A 19664-nucleotide genomic window follows, 5' to 3' on the forward strand; every position below is an offset into this window, starting at 1 on the left:
CTATTAATTACAATGTACTTTGCCATGATTATCCAAAATGTAAATGCACAAATGCTGAACCTGATCATTTCTATCTGTATTAAACATTATTGGCCAATTAAATGCTGTGATGTCACTGAAACCCAGCAATACCATTAACATATTAGCTACATTAGAATAACATCTTCTCATTGAGTCTACAGTACAAATTCAGCATATTGCATTTCTAAACACGCACATTTACGGTGACTAATAAACCGGTGCGTGTAGTGAAAATGGCTTCCACTTGACTTTCCTCTATGGTATTGACCACAGTGCAGGGAGCAGACAGATTCCAATCAGTGTGAGAGGAGGGACACGCTGTAGAATGAATAGAGAATGAGAGAGGAAAGTGACAGGGCTGACGGGGCAGAAGGTCCCGGCAGCTCCACATAGCAGAACTGCATAAATCACTGTCACATGGACCATTCATCTTATAATTAATGCTTTTCAATTAGAAGCCAATAAGAGCGAGGCCGGAGGTCACTGCCCGCACTGCAGCAGGAACAAACTTGGAGATAAATATAGACAAATGCATGTTTATTCACTGTTCTGTGTCAGGGCCAGGTCAGGCAGGTTTTACACATTTATAGACATCTGCTTGTATGTGACGCTGCATGTGAAATTCTCAAAGAGTCAATGTCTGGAATGGATAACAAAAAAGAGCAAAAAACAGGAGTGAGTTTTTGTCACTAGACTGAACATATATTAAGGGGAATTACATTCACTGGGGGAATGGGATTTGGTTTGGACTGTTTAATTGGCAGTGTTCAACAGTTCTTCTTGCTGGCTTCATAAAAATGATAAACTTTTAGAGAGTGAAACAAGCGATTGGATATTATGTACTATGAGAATATTGGATCTAGATATGAGTTTTGTAAATCATGAGCTAGTTTTGCAAATCATAGTAAATAATAATGCAAGTTTGGGATCTAACGATTAACAATCACCCCATGAATTCCAATGATTCTAGCAGGAAAAGGCAGTTCCAATAAATATCTGAAGCTAAAGTGCCACAACGGCTGAACACGATGAAAAATCAGACTTTTGTTAAATCCACCCAGACCATAATGATGTCCAATTTAGAAAATTTGTGGAGTTTAGCAAGGAGGGATTAAATAATATATTCTATCAGCAAAATACATTTAGCTTTAGAAAATATTTCTATACAAAGAGTAAACTTCAAGACTCTAATGACTCATCTGTTTTTGCAAATGAACTCTTCAATTACAAATCGGAATAACTTACCTATAACAAGAAAGCCTTGTGTTTGACCAGAAAACATACAGGACAATTTGATTAAACACATCAACGCAATCACTTTGTCTGTCCCATTTTAATCTGGGAGTATTGATTTACGTGAACATTATTGATTTCTGGTTTCTTTGACACAGACTATCATCAGTACAACCTCTCAGTCTTACCTATGACTCGCAGCTCTGCGTTGGAGTACACTTCTCCGTGCTTGTTCCCAGCCACACACTGGTACATCCCGGTATCAGACAGGGTCAGGCGGCTGATGGACAGTGCCCCATTGACGACCTGTACTCGCTCCTATGGACACAGACACATGACATTAATACGCTTTATATTGCTGGAACTCATCTGCATAAAAGCAGGCAGCCAGTGAATCATGCCGTGGCACTGACAGACGTGGCCATAAATCTGGGTTTTCATCACTAATGGAGGAAAGGCTGGGGTGGATGGAGGCAGGCTAGCAGAAAATGACCCTAATCAATCTGCATGTTTATGAGAGGAATATAACCACGCTCTATTTCTGTCTGTGGCTGGAGCATGCGGCTGTTTCCCCTTCAGCAGGAGGGCAAGGAATATTGTTAACAACCAAGCCAGAGTGTACTGTGAAAATTGCTTTTCTGACAGGTATGCCCTATACATACTAAGTGCCCTGGTTATCCTTTCTCCTGTTTGCGCCAGGCTAAGAAAGACACCAGAGACCCCTGCATGGTAAATGAGCACAGGTGAATCTGCAAATAACCATACCAACGACATGTAAGAAGACAGAAAGAAAAAAAAAAAAAATCTTTACATTCTTTTATTAAAATGTCTGTCTACAGAACTTCTCCATGGAGGAGACATTTCTTTGCCTGGAATGTTTTACAATATCGCATTAGTCGTATCCATTACCATAGAGACAAGCCTGTTCACAGTAAGAATGGATGTTTTTCAAGGTAATTATTTAGCAATTAAAACACTTAACTGATTAAATTCAAGACAGCTAAGTTTAGTGTCATACTGCGGGACATTCCAGACAAAGAAATAGCATTTCCACGGAGAAAAGCGACTGGCAAACCCTCCACCGGAAAGCTTACATAGTACACTTTAAAGTACTTCAAAATCAAAAGCAGCTCCCTTCATTGTTGTAGTAATAACATAATTCAAATCAAAATATCGTATCGTTTGAATTGGGAAAAGTGTGTCACAAACTCCTTCAAATCAGGAAGGAATCCACATGCCGGAAACCCATGAATACCCATGATACTACCCTGTGACTTAGATAAAGATGAGGATTTAACAAGACATGTCCAAAAATAAGTATTCCATGAAGACGAATAATAATTTTTTATGTTTCCTCGACTTATTGCTGCTTGTGGAAGACTGAACATATCAAGAATATTCAAACAGGCAGACTACATTCCCTCGCTTGTTGTTTGCTCTTGTCACAGTCAGCCAATCACAACCAATCTCCCGACTCTGTATCACACAATACTTTAGTCGACTTTTCACTGACCCTTTTAATGTGTTAATGAATGCTGAGACCACAGTTCCACCTGCTGTCACCGAGCTTAAACCATCAGCTTCTTTCTGGATGACTGGCCCTGATGAGGTGAGTTAAACTGTATCAGCGAACCATGTAATCCCCCGTATGCTTTCAACGGCTTCAAATTCACTCCGGTGTTAAGAGCTTAAGCACTTTTCATACATCTGTGTCACCGCTGCGTGTCAACCCGGGCTTCATCCTCTACGTCTTCCTCAGGATAACCCATTAAAAACATTCCTGCAGGGTGACCGCCAGCTGGAACGCTCGCCAAAAGTGAAAAAAAGACGAGATTGTCCAGACTAAAAGATCATAAATTAGTCCGGTATTAGAACACGTTTTGACTTTATTACCATAACGCTGCGGTTGTTCAGGGGCACATATCCCTGCGAGCACTGGAGCCAAATTGTCAAGTATATCAGTCTGCACCACCCGTTTATGGACGCTATTAATTAAGCTTGACGGTACACTCAAATCAGCAGTTTTTCATCCAGGGACCTAGGGGGGGCCATCTGCTCTGCTTGTGCTGAGATGGAGTGATAGAGAGAGTCATTTAGAAACAACACAGTTTTGGTTTGATTAGTGCAAACGCATGTAAAAGAACGAAACTAAGCCTGTTGAGTTAGATTAAAAGTGCGTAATACATGTTCTTGTAGTTATGGTACAAAGAACAGGACTTCAAATGAGGAAATTTTGGAATCTCATTATTCCATTGAGAACTTGAAAAAAGTAGAAAGTTTGCTTTAATCGCAACGCCAATATAAAAAGTATAAAGGCAAACCAGTAGAGCAAACTCAAAGGGTGATTTTAAATTATATTTTTGCAATTTCCACTAAGAAAATAGGGTTTGGTTGCTTAGTAACTATTATCTCATTTGTGCGGAGCGAATTGTTCAAGACACAAATTCCAGTGTTGGCATTGCATTGATATTGATATGGAACTAATGACACAAAGTCTTGGTTTATACCAATGTGTTTATGGTGATTAGTGGCTGTCAGAGAAGCTGTTGGCCCAGAAATGAAGCCACATTAATGCCAGTCCAACCTAGGGCAGGTGTGGCTATAAAAAGCAGGTAACTGGGCTGTTGTCTGGTAACTTATTTAAGCCAAATAAAACTAAAATCAACAGAATTTGTCCAAAAAGATCTTATAAATTATGTAGTTTTCAAGAGATTTTATGTTTCAAAAATGAGTGTGACCTTAAAGGGGCCGTACCCATTTTTTTTGCATGTAATAATGTAAAATTTGTTTTGCCCCAGTACAGAAGTATCGTAAAAGCGGCTCTTAGAATCAAAATGAAATCATCATCTGCATCTAACTATAACGCACTTTTAGTAACACTGGTGCGCTGTTAGCATACTAGCTGTTGTTAGCAGGGGTCTGACGACAAAAGTTCACACTGTCCTCTGAAAGTTGAACGCTTATAAACACATTGCATGAATAATTTTGATGGAAACTCATTCAAAAATCTGCAAATTGTTCTGTTTTTCACGTTTTGAATAGAGTAAAAATCAGGAACCGCTCTGTTAACTTTCTATTGCATTGTATATTATTTAAAGTGAGAAGTGAAAGGTCTCAATTGATTCAGTGTAATAAATAACACACAAATAGCGTGTTCTCTTCCCACTGCTCCTTACATCACTGACCTTTAGCTCTTCCACTCATTAGGCCTGTGTGGTTAATGGTGGCATTTCAAACAATGTAACACCTTTGCTGATTAATCCATCCGCCCATGTTTTCAGAGCACAACTATTTATTACTGGTTCTGTGAGGAGGAAATGAGCTGTGCTAAAATCAAGCCCCATCATTGTAACCTTTAATCATTCCTGGACTGCCACAAAATCAGGTGCTCATTTTAGCTTTTTGACCAGGCACTTATCCTCTCAGGCATTTGTGCATGAAAGTCAACCTTGATTTTTCCAGCACGTAATAATCAGCAGTGTTTGGTTGCATAAGATATTTATTTTTTGTTTTATTAACACAAAACTAAACTGTAATCTGTTTCTTTATGTCATAGCGAATGTATGATTTTCAAAGTTTAGCTAGAGGAATTAATTAGCAATTTGAGTTAATCTGCTCACAAAATATAGAGTAGATATGAAGCCATCAAATTTTCTATGCGTCTCTCTCATAGATTCTCACGAGTATTACAATAAATTGCTGCAGAGGAACACACTATTTGCTAAGATCTTTTAGGATAAACTAACTTTCCATGGTCTGTACATCATTAAACTGTAAACAAGCACTCATGATATATAATTTTATATGTTTTTTTATTTTTTTTGGTGCAATTTTACATGCTTTTTTGACAGCATATGAACGTGCATTGTGTTCTGCGTCCTGATTTGCTAAGGGACTGTAGACCATTATCCATCAGTCTCCTCCGTGCCGTGTCTCCTGTACAGTACAGAATGTCTTCAGACAAATTTACATAAATGTTGGATCGCAGTGTGACTCTGAAGTGCTGTATGTTTGCAAATTAGCACAATAAAACCCAGAATGTCGATGAAAGGTTCTGAACCGACAAAGGCGCCTACGAAGGTTTGAACTTTGAGAGAGTTTAAACAAGAGAGAAATGTGAGAAAATGTTAATGCCTGTGTGAGAAAAGTGTATAAAGTGTGTGGTGAGGGGTTTTACAGCTGCAAAACATATAGAATAACTATAGTTATATGAAAATTGAAACTTGTTATATAACTTGTATGTGCACTGCAGCTACCGCTATCGGCTACAGCAGCTAAACACAGACTGCAATAGCTCTACAGATGCTAAAAACAATGACCATGACAGAAAAAGAATCAGTGGAGAAGATACAAAATGTAGCTATAGCATATAACTGTAACCGTAGCTGTAAAACAAGTTAGCAGTAACAGGGTAAAGGTCATGAAGTGTTTTATCTAGTACTTAGTTATACTGCCATTTGAGTCATTATTGCAAAATGTGTCTTTAATACAGTGATGTATTTTCCAGTAGGCTATAACACTTTGATCTGGAAATGTATGGTGTAACTGAAAGTTGTAGTCAGTATGGCGGGGAAATAAGACCAATCTTTTATACTGCAGAATGAAAGAAAACAAATGTGCTATCGATATAACTTAGAGCTAAAATGCATTCACATAGATTAGAAGGCAAAAGAGACAAGCCCAAGTTCCATCTGAGTTTGTAAACTATCCAAAAAGATATGTGATCACAGAGAAACGGCCCGCTAAAGTCTTCAAACCAAGACTGATGTGGGAAAACATGTGATCTGTACACGTGACCGCTTGTGTCAATCATGTTTACTTTGAAAACTGCATGTAGATATTCATGTTTAGTAAACAAAGAGCTGGTTTGAACCAAGAATGCCCAACTAGAATCCAGGACTAAACATGGATTAAATAAACAATTTTAACCAGACCTGAATCAAGACTAAAGCAGAACTAAACCAGAACTCTACCAGACTTCACTTAGTCTCACAGTGAGCAATAAAACAGCAGACTACAACAGGACAACCACGGGATTAGAGGCCTTTGCTACAGAAGATTGTTTATTTGAAAAATTGAACTGAAAAATGAAAATAGGCCAATACTGAGCCTTTTGACATCATTTGGAGTTCATTTAAAATAACTTGAAATGCTGAAAAATCAAATCCATCATCATCTAAACAGCAACACTGGGTGAATCCTGCAGTATATTTAGAATTAAATGGTAAAATAAAACCCTAATTATCTTGCTTTTTGACTTTTGTGCCCCAACATGTGATTAATCATCAGCTCTAATGTAAATGCATATGGTTTTAGCCAACAAAAGGCTGAGTGTATTCTTTGTTCTTATTGTTGCTGTGTTGTTTGCATGCGATGTGTGTCAGCAGTACTTTCTGGAGCATGACTGTTTTGTCATTGCTTTTACTGAAAATGCAGGGCTCACGGTTTACAAAGCAGCCAGCAAACAAATCCACATATGGGCAATAAGCACATTTTCCCTAATAGCTTTGAGCTTCCAGTTACTTTGCACTACTGTAGCTTAAAGATGAATGTATCAGTGAGATTGGCCAGTACAACAAACATTACAAAGTTGATAAAATATTCTTGAGACTTAATCATTTTATCTTGAAAACAAATCAAAAAGTTGTTTTCAAGAGAAAGCTCAGTACATGTTGAGCTAATGTACCTGCGCCATGTGAACACTCAAATACTGATCAATAACCTCTGTGGCCTTTTTGCATAATGACATAAATTAACATAACGCCTGTTAATTTATCAAGAGCAAGCTGTGCATGGATGTCCAATCATTCTTCTACAGCTTTGCTTACGCACTCAACATAATGCCGTTTAGTACATACTACATCATATTTTAGCAGCTTATTATAGTCAAAGTTCAGATTGGAAGTCAGCTGGTTGGAGCAGCAGTAACCCGTCTCTCATGGTGCTTTCGATAATGGGAATTCTGAAGACATTTTGCAATTCTGCATGTAAGATTAACAACACCACCCTACAAAGAGATTTTATAGAAGATTAGCAAGCTGTTAGGAATCACAGTATGCACGCTCTTACCGAACATGAAACATCCATAATGCATAGACTTGTCAACAAAACAAAGTAGTCACTGTCAAATTACAACAACAAATGCTTTTTCAGTGTTCAAATGTGTTGCAGCGTGGGATGAACTTGGCTGTAATAAAACAAAGTAACATGGCATGCATTCATACACTAAATAAACTAAACCCAGGACTAAATCTGGACTAGACCAGAACTAAAACCAAACCAAGTCAGGACTAAACCGGGACCAAACCGGGACCAAACCGGGACCAAACCGGGACCAAACCGGGACCAAACCGGGACCAAACCGGGACCAAACCGGGACCAAACCAGTAGAAGTGAACGCCCCAGCACAGAGGAGCTTTGCTAATACATTATTCAAACCCTCATCTGTGCCAAAAAGCATCTAACCAAAATTAGAGGGGCACCAATCCATAGTAAAATAGGCTCATATAAATTCAGATTTTAATAAATAAGCAAGTGTAGTTTGCTTTATATGCCTGCCCCATCCCTAACACTTGTACAATAAATTGGAAACATAAATTGTTGCATTTGGGGATTATTTATTGATGCCAAAATTTTTCTTCAGTCTTTGAGTTGCTATTTCCCATCATGTTTGCCAGAAATCTTGATGTTTTAGATGGTTCTTGCAAAATTGACCAACAGATCAGCCAGGTAGTCGCCTCGCACTGACCTGGAGCCTTCATCAGCTGCAGATTAGACTACTACTGTACTGTACTGTACTGTACTGTACTGTACTGTACTGTACTGTACTGTACTGTACTGTACTGTACTGTAATTCTCTGAGCTCCAGCTACCGCTTACAGTTAGTCCTGCAGCGCACATGTTCACGGGCACCAAGAAATTTGAGCACATTTCTCCTGTGTCGGCCTCTCTGCACTGGGTCCCTGTCAGCCTCAGGATTGACTTTAAGATGCTGTTTTTTTAAATGTCTCCATGGGTCGGCCCCTCCCCGTCTCTCTGAGCTTCTGTCTGTCCATGTTCCCAGTAGAAAGCTGAGATCAGCAGACCAGATGATTTTGGATGTTCCAAACTCCCAGCTAAAAACTAGAGTCTAGACTAGAGACACTCTGGAACAGTCCCCTGTGTATTAGAACAGCCCAATCTTTAAATATTTTGAAATCTTTGTTGACAACTCATTTGTTTGCACTGGCTTTTAACACTATGAGCTGGACACTTGTATTTGTGTTACAAGACTGCACTTTATAGCACTTTTGTACAGCACTTTGGGCAGCTGTGGTTGTTTTTATATGTGCTTTATGAATAAATTTGGCTTGACTTTGAGTTGAATGAAAATATAAAGAGCTCAGGGTTAGTTAGCTCAGATGTGTATAAACCTTAAATTTAGACCAACCCGTCTTAAAGTTTTTATGGTAAATCAAGCCATTCTTTTTATTTTTTGTATATTTTTAGTAGACAAAACTTGTTCAACATATAATCACACTTTTAGAAATGAACACTGCTTAGGTAATGAATAGTGTCATTGTTCAGTCTCACCTCGTTGGACTCCAGGTTCTCTCCATTCTTCATCCAGCGGTAGGACGGTTTGGGCTTCCCCGTGGCCTTGCACTCCCAAACCAGAGAGTCATCTATGAGCTTCTGCTGGTCCTGGGGTTTCTCTGTCAAATGAGGAGGAGCTAGAAAAGATACAGAGCTTTGTTTAAATTTATTTGACAAATTAATATTTGTTCATTTCTTATTTTGAACAGTACCAGTTCCAGCACCAGAAATAAAGACAAGGAGTTTGAAGGGGGCAATGTGATTTTCTATGTTATACTACACCAGCAGCTTTCAGTTCAGTATTTAGGTTTCACAATGGAGGTGAGAAGCAGTTTCATGTATTATCTTAAATGTACATCTGTCTAATTAACAGTACTGTCAAGATAACTGTAAAAACACGCATCTTAAAGGATATTAACCAGCAAATGTGAAAAATGTGAATTTGGTATGGATTTAAAAGTGCACACTGCAGCTTTTCAGGTAGGGGGGAGATGTTATTGCTCTGTTATGTTATTCCACAACATTGCATTAAACTGAGCCATATTTCATTTATTCAGTTGCATGTGTAGCATCTCCATGGAGACAAACAGGTGATAACCCCCCAACATACTGCATTTTTTTTTATATTGCATGTGAAGAAAGTTTGCAAACAGTTATTATTACCATCTAAAATGCAAAATGTAGGATGCATTAAGATGAATTACATAAAACATAACATATATGGCTAACTGGCAATGCACCAACATGCAACTGCAAAACAATCACAACTGTCACTAGAGATGAACTCCTTGAATGAATACAGTGTCATTGTTTACCATACAGTTGTCCCTCGCTATAACACGGTTCACCTTTCATGGTCTCGCCGTTTTGTGAATTTTTTTGGGGCAATTTTACATGCTTTTTTGACAGCTTCTGAGCATGCATTGTGTTCTGTGTCCTGATTGGCTAAAGGACTTGCAAGTTTTCTCCCCGACAAAACCCACGATGTCGATGAAACGTTCTGTACCGACAAAGACGCCTGTAAAGGTTTGAACTTTGAGAGAGTTTAAACAAGAGAGAAATGTGAGAAAATGTTAATGCCTGTGTGAGAAAAGTGTATAAAGTGTGTGGCGAGGGGTTTTACAGCTTTAAAACGTATATAATAACTGTCAAAAATATTCAGATTTCGCCTATTGCAAGTTATTTTTTAGAATGTAACTCCCGATGAGAGATCACTGTATATGTGGAGTTTGTTCCTGAAAAAGGCGGTTCAGAAGAAGGTAATAAGACAAATATCCACATTCTTAAACTTAAAGATCTATAGTAAATTGGCTAAAATTTCACTACAACTTGTTTAATCCAGCATCGTTTTTATGTTCACCTTGTAGCCAGTTCTGCTTCCATTTTAAGCCCGGTGACTCTAAGGCAGTGGTTCTTAACTTGGGTTCGATCGAACCCAAAATAAATAGCATAAATACAATAAGTTCATTATTGAAACACATAACCTTGTTGGAGGTACTGAACCCCACCAGTTTCATATGCACATTCACCGAACCCTTGTTTCTTGAAAAAAAATAAAATAAATATATATATATATATATATATATATTTTTTTTTTTTTTTTTCACATTCAAGACACATGTATGTTTTACTGGTGCACAAAATGAATCGTGCATTAACATCACTGTGTTCAAAGAATAAAACCAATACAATGTGTGAACTCACAACAAATTACATACATACCTTTTTACAAAGATATGACCTTTTTTAATACTACCACACTGAAATTATTTAAATTTTTAACCTTAAGAACCACTGCTCTAAGGCTTTATAACATATGCAAGGTGATATATGTAATTTACACCCTGGTTATTGCCTGTCAGGCTGTCATCTTATTAACAGTGGTTTGGAAAGCCACACAGCCATTACTGACTATTATTTTTGCAGTATTTGTTCTATAAAACATAGATATTTCTTAGTAATTATATGAAAACACGTTAAAGATAGATAAGATAGATAGAACAATTTTACTGTAATATTTGTATTTATTAGAACTCCCGATCATGTTTTAGCGTTGTCAAATATGATTTAAGTATGTTAAGTTTTACATCCTGTCTGCGCTAAAGCAAAGTGATAAAGTGCACATCATATTACATTGCTTTGATTACGCCGGCGTAAATCCAACCCATTCAATACAATCTGAGTAAATGATGGTATAATTAACCCGAAGGAGAGCAGATTTATGTTGTATGTCGCAGCTAACTCAAGGATGGTTAACGATTATGTGTGCTAGCTGGAGGGGTAGGTCTGTGTAGGTCAGACAGTGGCAGGAGTAATAGCTCAGAACACTTTTCCATTCATTGCACCAAATGCCACTCTCAAGGACCCTCCTCTGTGACGGCTCTGCACTGACAGGACAAACCATCCTCTAATTGCCTACTGCTGTACTGGATTTCACCTTTGATATAAGTGAGGGGGGAGGGGGCAATAAGTGCAAATGTATGTACATAAATGTGCCAGTGCATCAGAGCCTGTATGTGGGGGGCTCAATGTCAAGCAGCACTAATATGTAAGTACAGACATTTATCTGTAAATGCACTCTGTTGTGAGTGGATGACAGCGTGTGTTAGCAAAGGACATGTCTTCTGAGGCTATAGTCTAGTTTGCTTCTGACACACCATGACATTATATACTGATAACTTTAAAATGCCTGAAGTAAATGAATGTGAAAGAAAACGATTATTTGTATCTTTAGATGTGGATATGGGTCTCTTGTAGCGCATTGCTTTTGACAGGTTGCCCAAGGGTGCTGTTTGTGAAATGTGCCGACTTTGAAGCTTTTAACTGGACAACTCATTGGCATATACAAAATAAAGTTGTTGTTGTTTTTCCAAATCTTTAGTGCAAAATATGTACATTTATCTACTCTCTAGCTAGGTTATTTATTGGAACAAAGCTCATGTGTGTTGTTTTACCTCTTAATTACCAACCATGGTGTTAATCAGGGCTGGGTAACATTAGATTTAATATCTGCTTTTTGATACCGGTTCCTGAATCTTTTGTATTTTTTGTAAGTGTAAATTATTTACTTTATTTTCTTGTGAGGAGGATTTTGGCAGAGTGTTGTTCATATTATCTGTTTGGCTTCAGCTTTACACAGGCACTGCAGACTGTGACTGGATATGGATTTATTATGATTATGCACTTTGATTTTGAGACACTATAAAGGTCCCGCACTGGAGACCTGATGTGTTGTTTAATGGATATGTTCTCTCTGCATGCCGTTTCTGCATCTCTTCAGTTTCACCAGTAAAATATTGCACTGCACTTTGTTTGGACACATGTAGGACTATGTGAGTGCTGTTTGTGCCATTCATTTTATCATTGTAACATTTGAACATCTGCACTGTTGATAAATCTGTGCGGTGTATTTATTGGCTAATTGACTCTGGCATTTAAAGCCAAGGAACTGACAGTTGGCATCAAACAAACCCCAGTGTTTTTTTTTCGGTCCCAGTACTTACAGAACCTTTTTCAGTCTGCTCTTAATTGGAACCAAGTTTCAGTGGCCAGTCCTAATGTCAATATTAACATGCAATTTATAATGTAATGTATTTGTAAAATGTATCATATCTGTAGTGTGTTGGCGTCAAAACACAAATAACAATGGATTTTGGCGCACACACACACACACAAGATAGAAAGCATTGTGCTTAAACTAAAGACCTCACAGAAATAAATCGCGTTATTGTTATTATTGCAGGAAGAGAGCAAATAAATAGAATTCCTCTAGCAGTCCCACATGAAGAATGACGTTCTTAAGGGTGCCATTGCTACCATCAGTCTCCCCCCTCCCCCTCCGCAGCATGAGTCTAACAGCCCACCCACTGCACCTTCCCGGTCCTCAGTGCTGCTCTCTTCTCTCTCCCTCACCCACTGTGAGCCTATCGACTCTCAGTCAACACTGCTAAATGAAAGCAGGCAGCTCATCTCTGCGCCAGGGAACCATGCAGGTATACAATCAAGCCATGCATCCAGGGAGCCAAGATAGTAATTTTCCTGACAATGAGATATAATGCCGAGGGTGCATGTGTGGTGTGAGCTGATCTACAACCAAGCAAACGCACATTTTATGGTTCAAGAGCAACAGTTGAAAATTGAAGAGCTAGTTATAGAATAATGTCAAGCTACAGCCACGGTCATGGCAGGGACATGCTTTTGTCCATGCACAGCGGAAATGGAGTGACTCATATGCTCCAATTGGTTTCAAACAAGACCCATATTGCTCTTTTTTATATATATATATTACAAAAGAATATATAACGTCACTGAATACATGCCAAACTGAACAATGGGCCTCATTCATGAATGTTTTCTTAAAATATGTTTGTAACTTCCTTTAAGAAGATGCTGAGAGAACTCTGTGCCAGATTCAGCAGCCAAATGCCTTCTTAAATGAGAGCTGTACCTAATCCATCAACATCCAACTACAAACACCATTGCACTCATTTACATAAAAGTCAACATGTATTTACAAAGAAATGTCCTCTGAACTTCCATATATGGCCAAAAGGGGCTTGGCATTATGACATGTGAACGCGTGAGTGTGAGTGCGTTTACAGACTATGTAACACACAGCGATTGAAAATGCCCAGACACACACCAAGAACACACTTGGTAGGGAATATTTACATCACCAACTTTTTTTAATAAGTGAGGGTTTTCATCATATTTATCATTCTTTCTGTGAGTAACGGACCCACGATGAATAGTGAGAGGAGGGGGCTGAAGTGGTGGAGTATACGACTGTGCTCGTGTCATGGTGAGGTCATGAGTGTGAGTCCAGCGCAGTAACCAGGTGCAGGGCTGTAACAGTGGCCCATATGAAGAGCACTGGGGCTGGGACAGACAGAGGCTGCCACAACAGACCAGCAGCATGTATAAAACCACATGCTCTATAAAACTCCTCATAAATGTCATTGTATCACATAGTAATACTTTTTAAAGAAATAATTAAAGACAATATATAACTTATTATCATGGAGGAATTGGAATTATTGGTTGCATTATGAGAGTAATAATATTATAAAAACAGCTGAGTTTTGTAGCTTATAGCTGCTCCTGAGTTTCAGTGAAGAAAAAAGTTTGTGAATGTGGAAAATATTTGTGCATGTGTCCCTATAATCCCACACAGTTTTAGTTTAGTATTACAAACTACAGTACTGATATTTTATTTTTAATCTTACTTTTATAGGCTGAGGGAAAAAAAAAGCGAAGTTACAAGGAGTCTAACCCAAGGAACTTCACCTGTATGTGCAATAGATACAGCATTTCGGGTACGTACAATATATCACCGTATTGACAGGACAATGGAATGGAGCACTTTATAAAAAAAGTTTCTTAAAAAAATAACATGATGAAAAGGGACACTTAATATTTCATGACAGAAATTCTTGAATTGTCAAATTTATATGTGACCTTTTCTAGCCACCCCTAAGTCAGTGGTGAATAGCTCCTGTCCCGCTCCTGTCCCGCTCCTGTCCCGCTCCTGTCCCGCTCCTGTCCCGCTCCTGTCCCGCTCCTGTCCCGCTCCTGTCCCGCTCCTGTCCCGCTCCTGTCCACCTCTTGTCCACCTCTTGTCCACCTCTTGTCCACCTCTTGTCCACCTCTTGTCCACCTCTTGTCCACCTCTTGTCCACCTCTTGTCCCGCTCCTGTCCTACTCCTGTCCCTGCTCTTGTCTGCTCCTGCCCTTCTCCTTTCTGGCCCGTCCGTCCCTGTCCCGCTCCTGCTCTGTTTGTGATGTTGTTTAACGTTACATGTGATCATGTTGTTGCCATCAGCCTGTCCAAGGACAACAGGAAATTAACCTCTGGCTAAAATCTGGCACATTTACACATGACACATATGTTCATAAATAATAATAGCATTAATAAAAAGTATTTCAACAACTGCTGCAATTAATCTAAGACAGGGGTTCTTAACCTTTTTGACCTCGGGACCAAACTTTTCCTGTATAAAGTAACTATGTATTACAGTATATTCTACTGATCGTGGGCCGCTCAGGGAGGTTCTCTCGGTCCTACTTTGTGCCCCAGCCGTATGGTTAAGAATCAAACCAATCTATTAAAGCCTGACGTGATGATGACATGTGTGTTCATAATAAGTGAAAATTTAAGCTTAGCTGTGTGACTCTGAAACTCTGCGAAAGTTTAACGTCTGAGCCTAAATGTCAGCCTTTGCAGCCTCTCGCCCTGGTGACATATGGAAAAGCGGTGAATCCTTCAGCAGTGACCATTGTGGCAAGCTCGGGTACAATCTCCATCTCCCCTGTCCGGTACAAAGGCCAGCTTTCATCCCACTGTAGGCAGCTCTGATGTACACCAGATAACCTTATCGATCGACCCATTGGCTTCCACTGCTGACAAATGTCTCAAAGCCTTAATTTCAAAGGGGGGTTTCAAAATAAGATTACTGATTTTTATCATCGGGCGGCAGACAGACGAAGGGTGATAAAACACATCAAAATGGCAGAGGAGGAGCCGTTCAAAAGGACAAATCAAGGGACAATGGAATCCCAGCACGTGTTAGAGCTGAAACGTGCGTATCTGGCTCGGCGTTGTGGCGGGACCAGGTAAATAATGGCAAATTGTTAAATGCCCTGAATGAGGTATTGGAGATGGAAGCGTGACTTGGGCATAGATCAGAATGGTATTGGCGGTTTAAACTAAATCTACACAAGCAAAAAGAACATTTCAGCTTGGAGCACTTCTGAAACATACATCACCATGCCATCTGTCCACCATTATCAGCTTGAATTCAGCCAAGCCAGTAATTTTCCTACAGTTTCAGTACATTACGTAGCACACCGTTCGCAAAATAGCTGAAAATATCACTTCTTGGAACATTTAGTGTAATTAAGGACACACTTTGGCATTTTGAGAATGCAAGCGGAAATGGGACATATTCAGAGCGTAGTTAAAGGCGCTGTACCTGTCTGCAGCGGTCCAGATTTATATATAAAGTCAAACCAGCCACTTGCTGTTTATCTGGCAAAACACTTTATATTTCACTTTCAGCCAGAAGAAGTGACAGATTTTGCTCAAGTACATGGAAACAAAAACAGGTACATGGCCTTTAATCTTACATACAATCTGTTTTTTTCCACCCATAGTTTTATGTACATAACTATAACATGCCAAAACAAAACAAGAAGTTTTAAATCTGTCAACTGGACAAATTGGAGTGAAGACGTTTGTCTGCTCATCCAAGCCGCCCGCTTCTTCAGTTCTGGTCAGATTACTAGTGGATACTGCCTTATATCTATCGTTCCCTATTCCTGATTAAGGGAGGATTCTCTTTTCTAACAAAAACAGCTTCTTTAACTCCTCTCAAACCATTTATTTTCTCTGGCTAAGATCTGAACTTCACTGTCTTCAAAGGAGTGTTTAGCAGCTTTGAGATGGAGATGTACAGCAGACTGGGGTCCAGAGCAGCTCTCACGCCGGTGTTGGTACATCCTCTTATGGAGTATCTGTTTAGTTTCTCCAGTGTAACACTCACTGCACTCTTCACTACACTGAATGGAGTAGACTACATTACTTTGTTTATGGCTCAAGGTTTTGTCCTTAGGGTGGACCAATTTTTGTCTTAAAGTGTTTGTGGGTTTGAAAAAGACAGGAATCTCATACTGTCTGAAAATTCTCTTAAGTTTTTCCGACACACCTGCTGTGTAAGGGATGGCAACACCTTTCCTTCTCTGTTCAGGTTCCCTGTTGTCCTGTTTTTTAGCTCTTTTAGATCTATTGAAGGCTCATTTTGGACATATCCAAAGTGAGCCTTCAATAAACCTGGACGACTGAGGGATTACACAGACATAACATGCCAAAGATGTTTTTCTTAGTCTGTGAGTTCTGGACTTCATCCCACCAGCCAAACTGCTTGTGTTTAAGGATATATTCATATTTTTCCTATTTTGATCCTGATAAAGATTTGGTTTGATCAAATCCTTGTCCTGGTCTAGTCCAGGTTTATTAACGGGTTTGCGGCTGATTCTGATGTGGTGCAGTTGTAGTGAATGGGTGTGTAAATGTGCCTTATCCCATGGCTAACTCACCACTATGACTGCTGTTTACTCCATGTTTTCGATCGCTTGAGTTTCTTAATAAATCTTTTCATAATAAAAATCCATACAAAATTTAATGGAAATTTATTTTCTAATTTTTGGTGTTTGTTTTACAAAATGTCACTTCTCATCAATAACTAGTACATGCCAGTGTGCTGTTTGTTTATGCAGCTCAGAAAAGAATAGGGAATGAGTGATTTGTGATTGCTGTTATTCAAATGTCATCTCTGCATAATTAAAAGCTATTTTGAGCATAATGAGCTGTTGATGTGCATATAATTGTGTATAATTTGTCTTGTGAACTTGTGTTGTTTTAGCATTAGAGCTGCTATGCTCCTCTATCAAACACCTCTTTGAACGTTTCAGTGCATGTTTATTTTATGATTTAATATTTTGTATATTTTAAAATGCTGAAATGACTTAATACTTTATTCATGGTCAATGCCAAATACAGCCTAACACCAATGTGATGTAAGGAACATTAAACGCTGGCTGAAGCACCTCTTTTGCTTCTGTCCCTGGCACCTGATGCAGTCTGTTTACAAGTGTGCTATGAGTGGTACATTAACAGACACTAATTTGTAGTCAGTTAGGGCATCTGTCACAATGCCATCTGGAAACCATTATGAGACTCTTCAGAAAGACTCAGGACTCCCATAACTGACAGGCTTTGTTCATTGTGCTGTGCAGTTAAACCAGAGGGGTGCGATGTACTCAAAAGCTGCACATATGCACCAGGAGTAAAGCTAGAAATAAAAATAACATTACTTAAGGAGAACTTGTCAACAACAGTCATCTCAAACTTTTAACGATGTTTTATGTTCAAAGTTAGTTTAAGGCTCTGAGAAGGCACAGCAGAGCCCACTAAGTGAACAATAATAAGAAAGCTCTAAATGCTGGACGTGTGACTTGGTTGTAAATTATGATGAGTCGACCTGGACTCTGACACTATACACTGAATTTATTTTTTACATTAAAGAAACTGCAAGTAACCTCTGCTTTTACTGTTAATAAAAAGGCACAATTACAACAGAACATTAGTTGTTTGTTCTCTATTTGCAGGTTACAGCACAAGGAGAATCATTTTAGGTTTAAACCAAGTGAATTTCAGCATTTACGTTCAATGTTTTTGCAGTTAAGGCTAAATCACCATTACATGTGTTATCCGCAAAAGCTATATTTGATTTGAATACAACTCTTACATTATATTCCCTTAAATTCCCACATGAAAATGATAAAATTTTCCAATATTTTGTAGAATATCAACATTGAAATATTGTAGAATATATGGAAATTACCATCATGCACACAGGGTTAGTACAAAATACAGCTAAAAGTACATATTTGTAAAAAAGGACTAAAGAAATAAAGAATAAATACAACTCATGACTACTCCCGTCTCTGTGTGCAAGGCTGGCTGCCTCTGAGTCTGAGTGGGCCTGACAGACGTACTCGGTGCCAGTCAAATATTCATGTGTGTGTTGACCTACCATAGAAGGAGAGCTTCCCTTTGACAGTGTTCATGCCGCGGGAGTTCTCGGCCACACACTCGTACGTGCCCGCGTCCTCCTGCTGGAAATACGGGATCTCCAAGACGCCACTGGCCTTCCTCATATCCACTTTTCTGGGGAAGGGAACACCGTCTGTTCTCCTCCAGGTGATAGACGGCACCGGGCTAGACACAAGAGACACTGAGGTATTCAAAATGTAGGCATAATATAAACAGTAATGTGTGCAGCATTATCAGAATCAGAAAAAGCATTATGGTCAGTTATTGTCCCAAAATTCATAAACTAGAAAAGTTGCTTAGGTGATAAGGCATGACAAACTAATTAATAACAAAAAATAAATAGAAAGGAATGCACGCACATCTAAATATAGAATGTTTGGATGGAGGTTGGAGATTAAAGAAGACATAGTGGCTCGCATTTACCAACATTGCAGTGAAAAGGTTGTATATTTTGGTGTATATCTTAGCATAAGGCAGAGGGTGCGTGGTATTTATCAACCTGAGTGCAGAGGTCCGATCGTGCTGTACACACGAGGAACTGGTGATAAATGCAGCAGCGCCATTTCAAAGAAATGACCCAAAATATTCATGTCTGAAGTGGCGTCACCCCTGGGATTTACAGCATGGGCTGTTGGAATATGGCTAAATCCTGTTTATCAGAAGGGCTAATAATAAAGAATTACATAAAAAGAAGAAATATGTTGTTTTGGTTTATTGTAAAATGCAGAAAATGTATGTTATTGCAAAAAAACAAATCTTAACCCCAAACATATCCTACATTTGTTATTTAATATTTATAAAGCCAGGCCCAGGTGAGTTGGCCTCTGCCAGAGCAGCTCTTTCTCCTTGAAGTACCAAGTGTGAAGATGAGCCACTTAAAGCAAGATAACAAACTAGACCTGATCTCCACTTCAGTCTGGGTGCTTTGCTTCAGCTTGGAACCAGCTGAGCCCCCTGGACATGGAGGACAGCTCAGATGACCTACAATCTATCACACTCATGGATTATTATGTTATATTTTGGATATTTTATTTTATTGCAATAATGATCTAAAACTACTTAATAAAAGAAACACGTTTCCAGAGCTGGAAATGGACATGAGCTCATTCCAGCCTGCCCCTTTACAGTGTGTCACCAAAAACATCATCACAACAAAGTGCCACTCTGCTGGACAACGCTGTCGGCCCCTACAGTGGACAGCTACCACCTATACATCTTTACA

General features: G+C 39.0%; 1 protein-coding gene across 2 annotated transcripts in view; it reads right to left on the reverse strand.

Moving 5' to 3' along the window:
- cntn4 (contactin 4) overlaps positions 1-19664 on the reverse strand; it is a 154535-nt gene that overhangs the window by 47145 nt on the left and 87726 nt on the right. For both annotated transcript variants that reach the window (XM_033967008.2, XM_055221898.1), the window contains exons 8-10: positions 18423-18607; positions 8827-8966; positions 1443-1572 (exon numbers count right to left, since the gene is read on the reverse strand). In XM_033967008.2, the coding sequence (XP_033822899.2) occupies positions 1443-1572; positions 8827-8966; positions 18423-18607 (455 nt within the window). The remainder of the gene's footprint in view (positions 1-1442; positions 1573-8826; positions 8967-18422; positions 18608-19664) is intronic.

The sequence above is a fragment of the Periophthalmus magnuspinnatus genome, chromosome 5 (assembly GCF_009829125.3).
Source record: "Periophthalmus magnuspinnatus isolate fPerMag1 chromosome 5, fPerMag1.2.pri, whole genome shotgun sequence".
Taxonomy (NCBI): domain Eukaryota; kingdom Metazoa; phylum Chordata; class Actinopteri; order Gobiiformes; family Gobiidae; genus Periophthalmus; species Periophthalmus magnuspinnatus.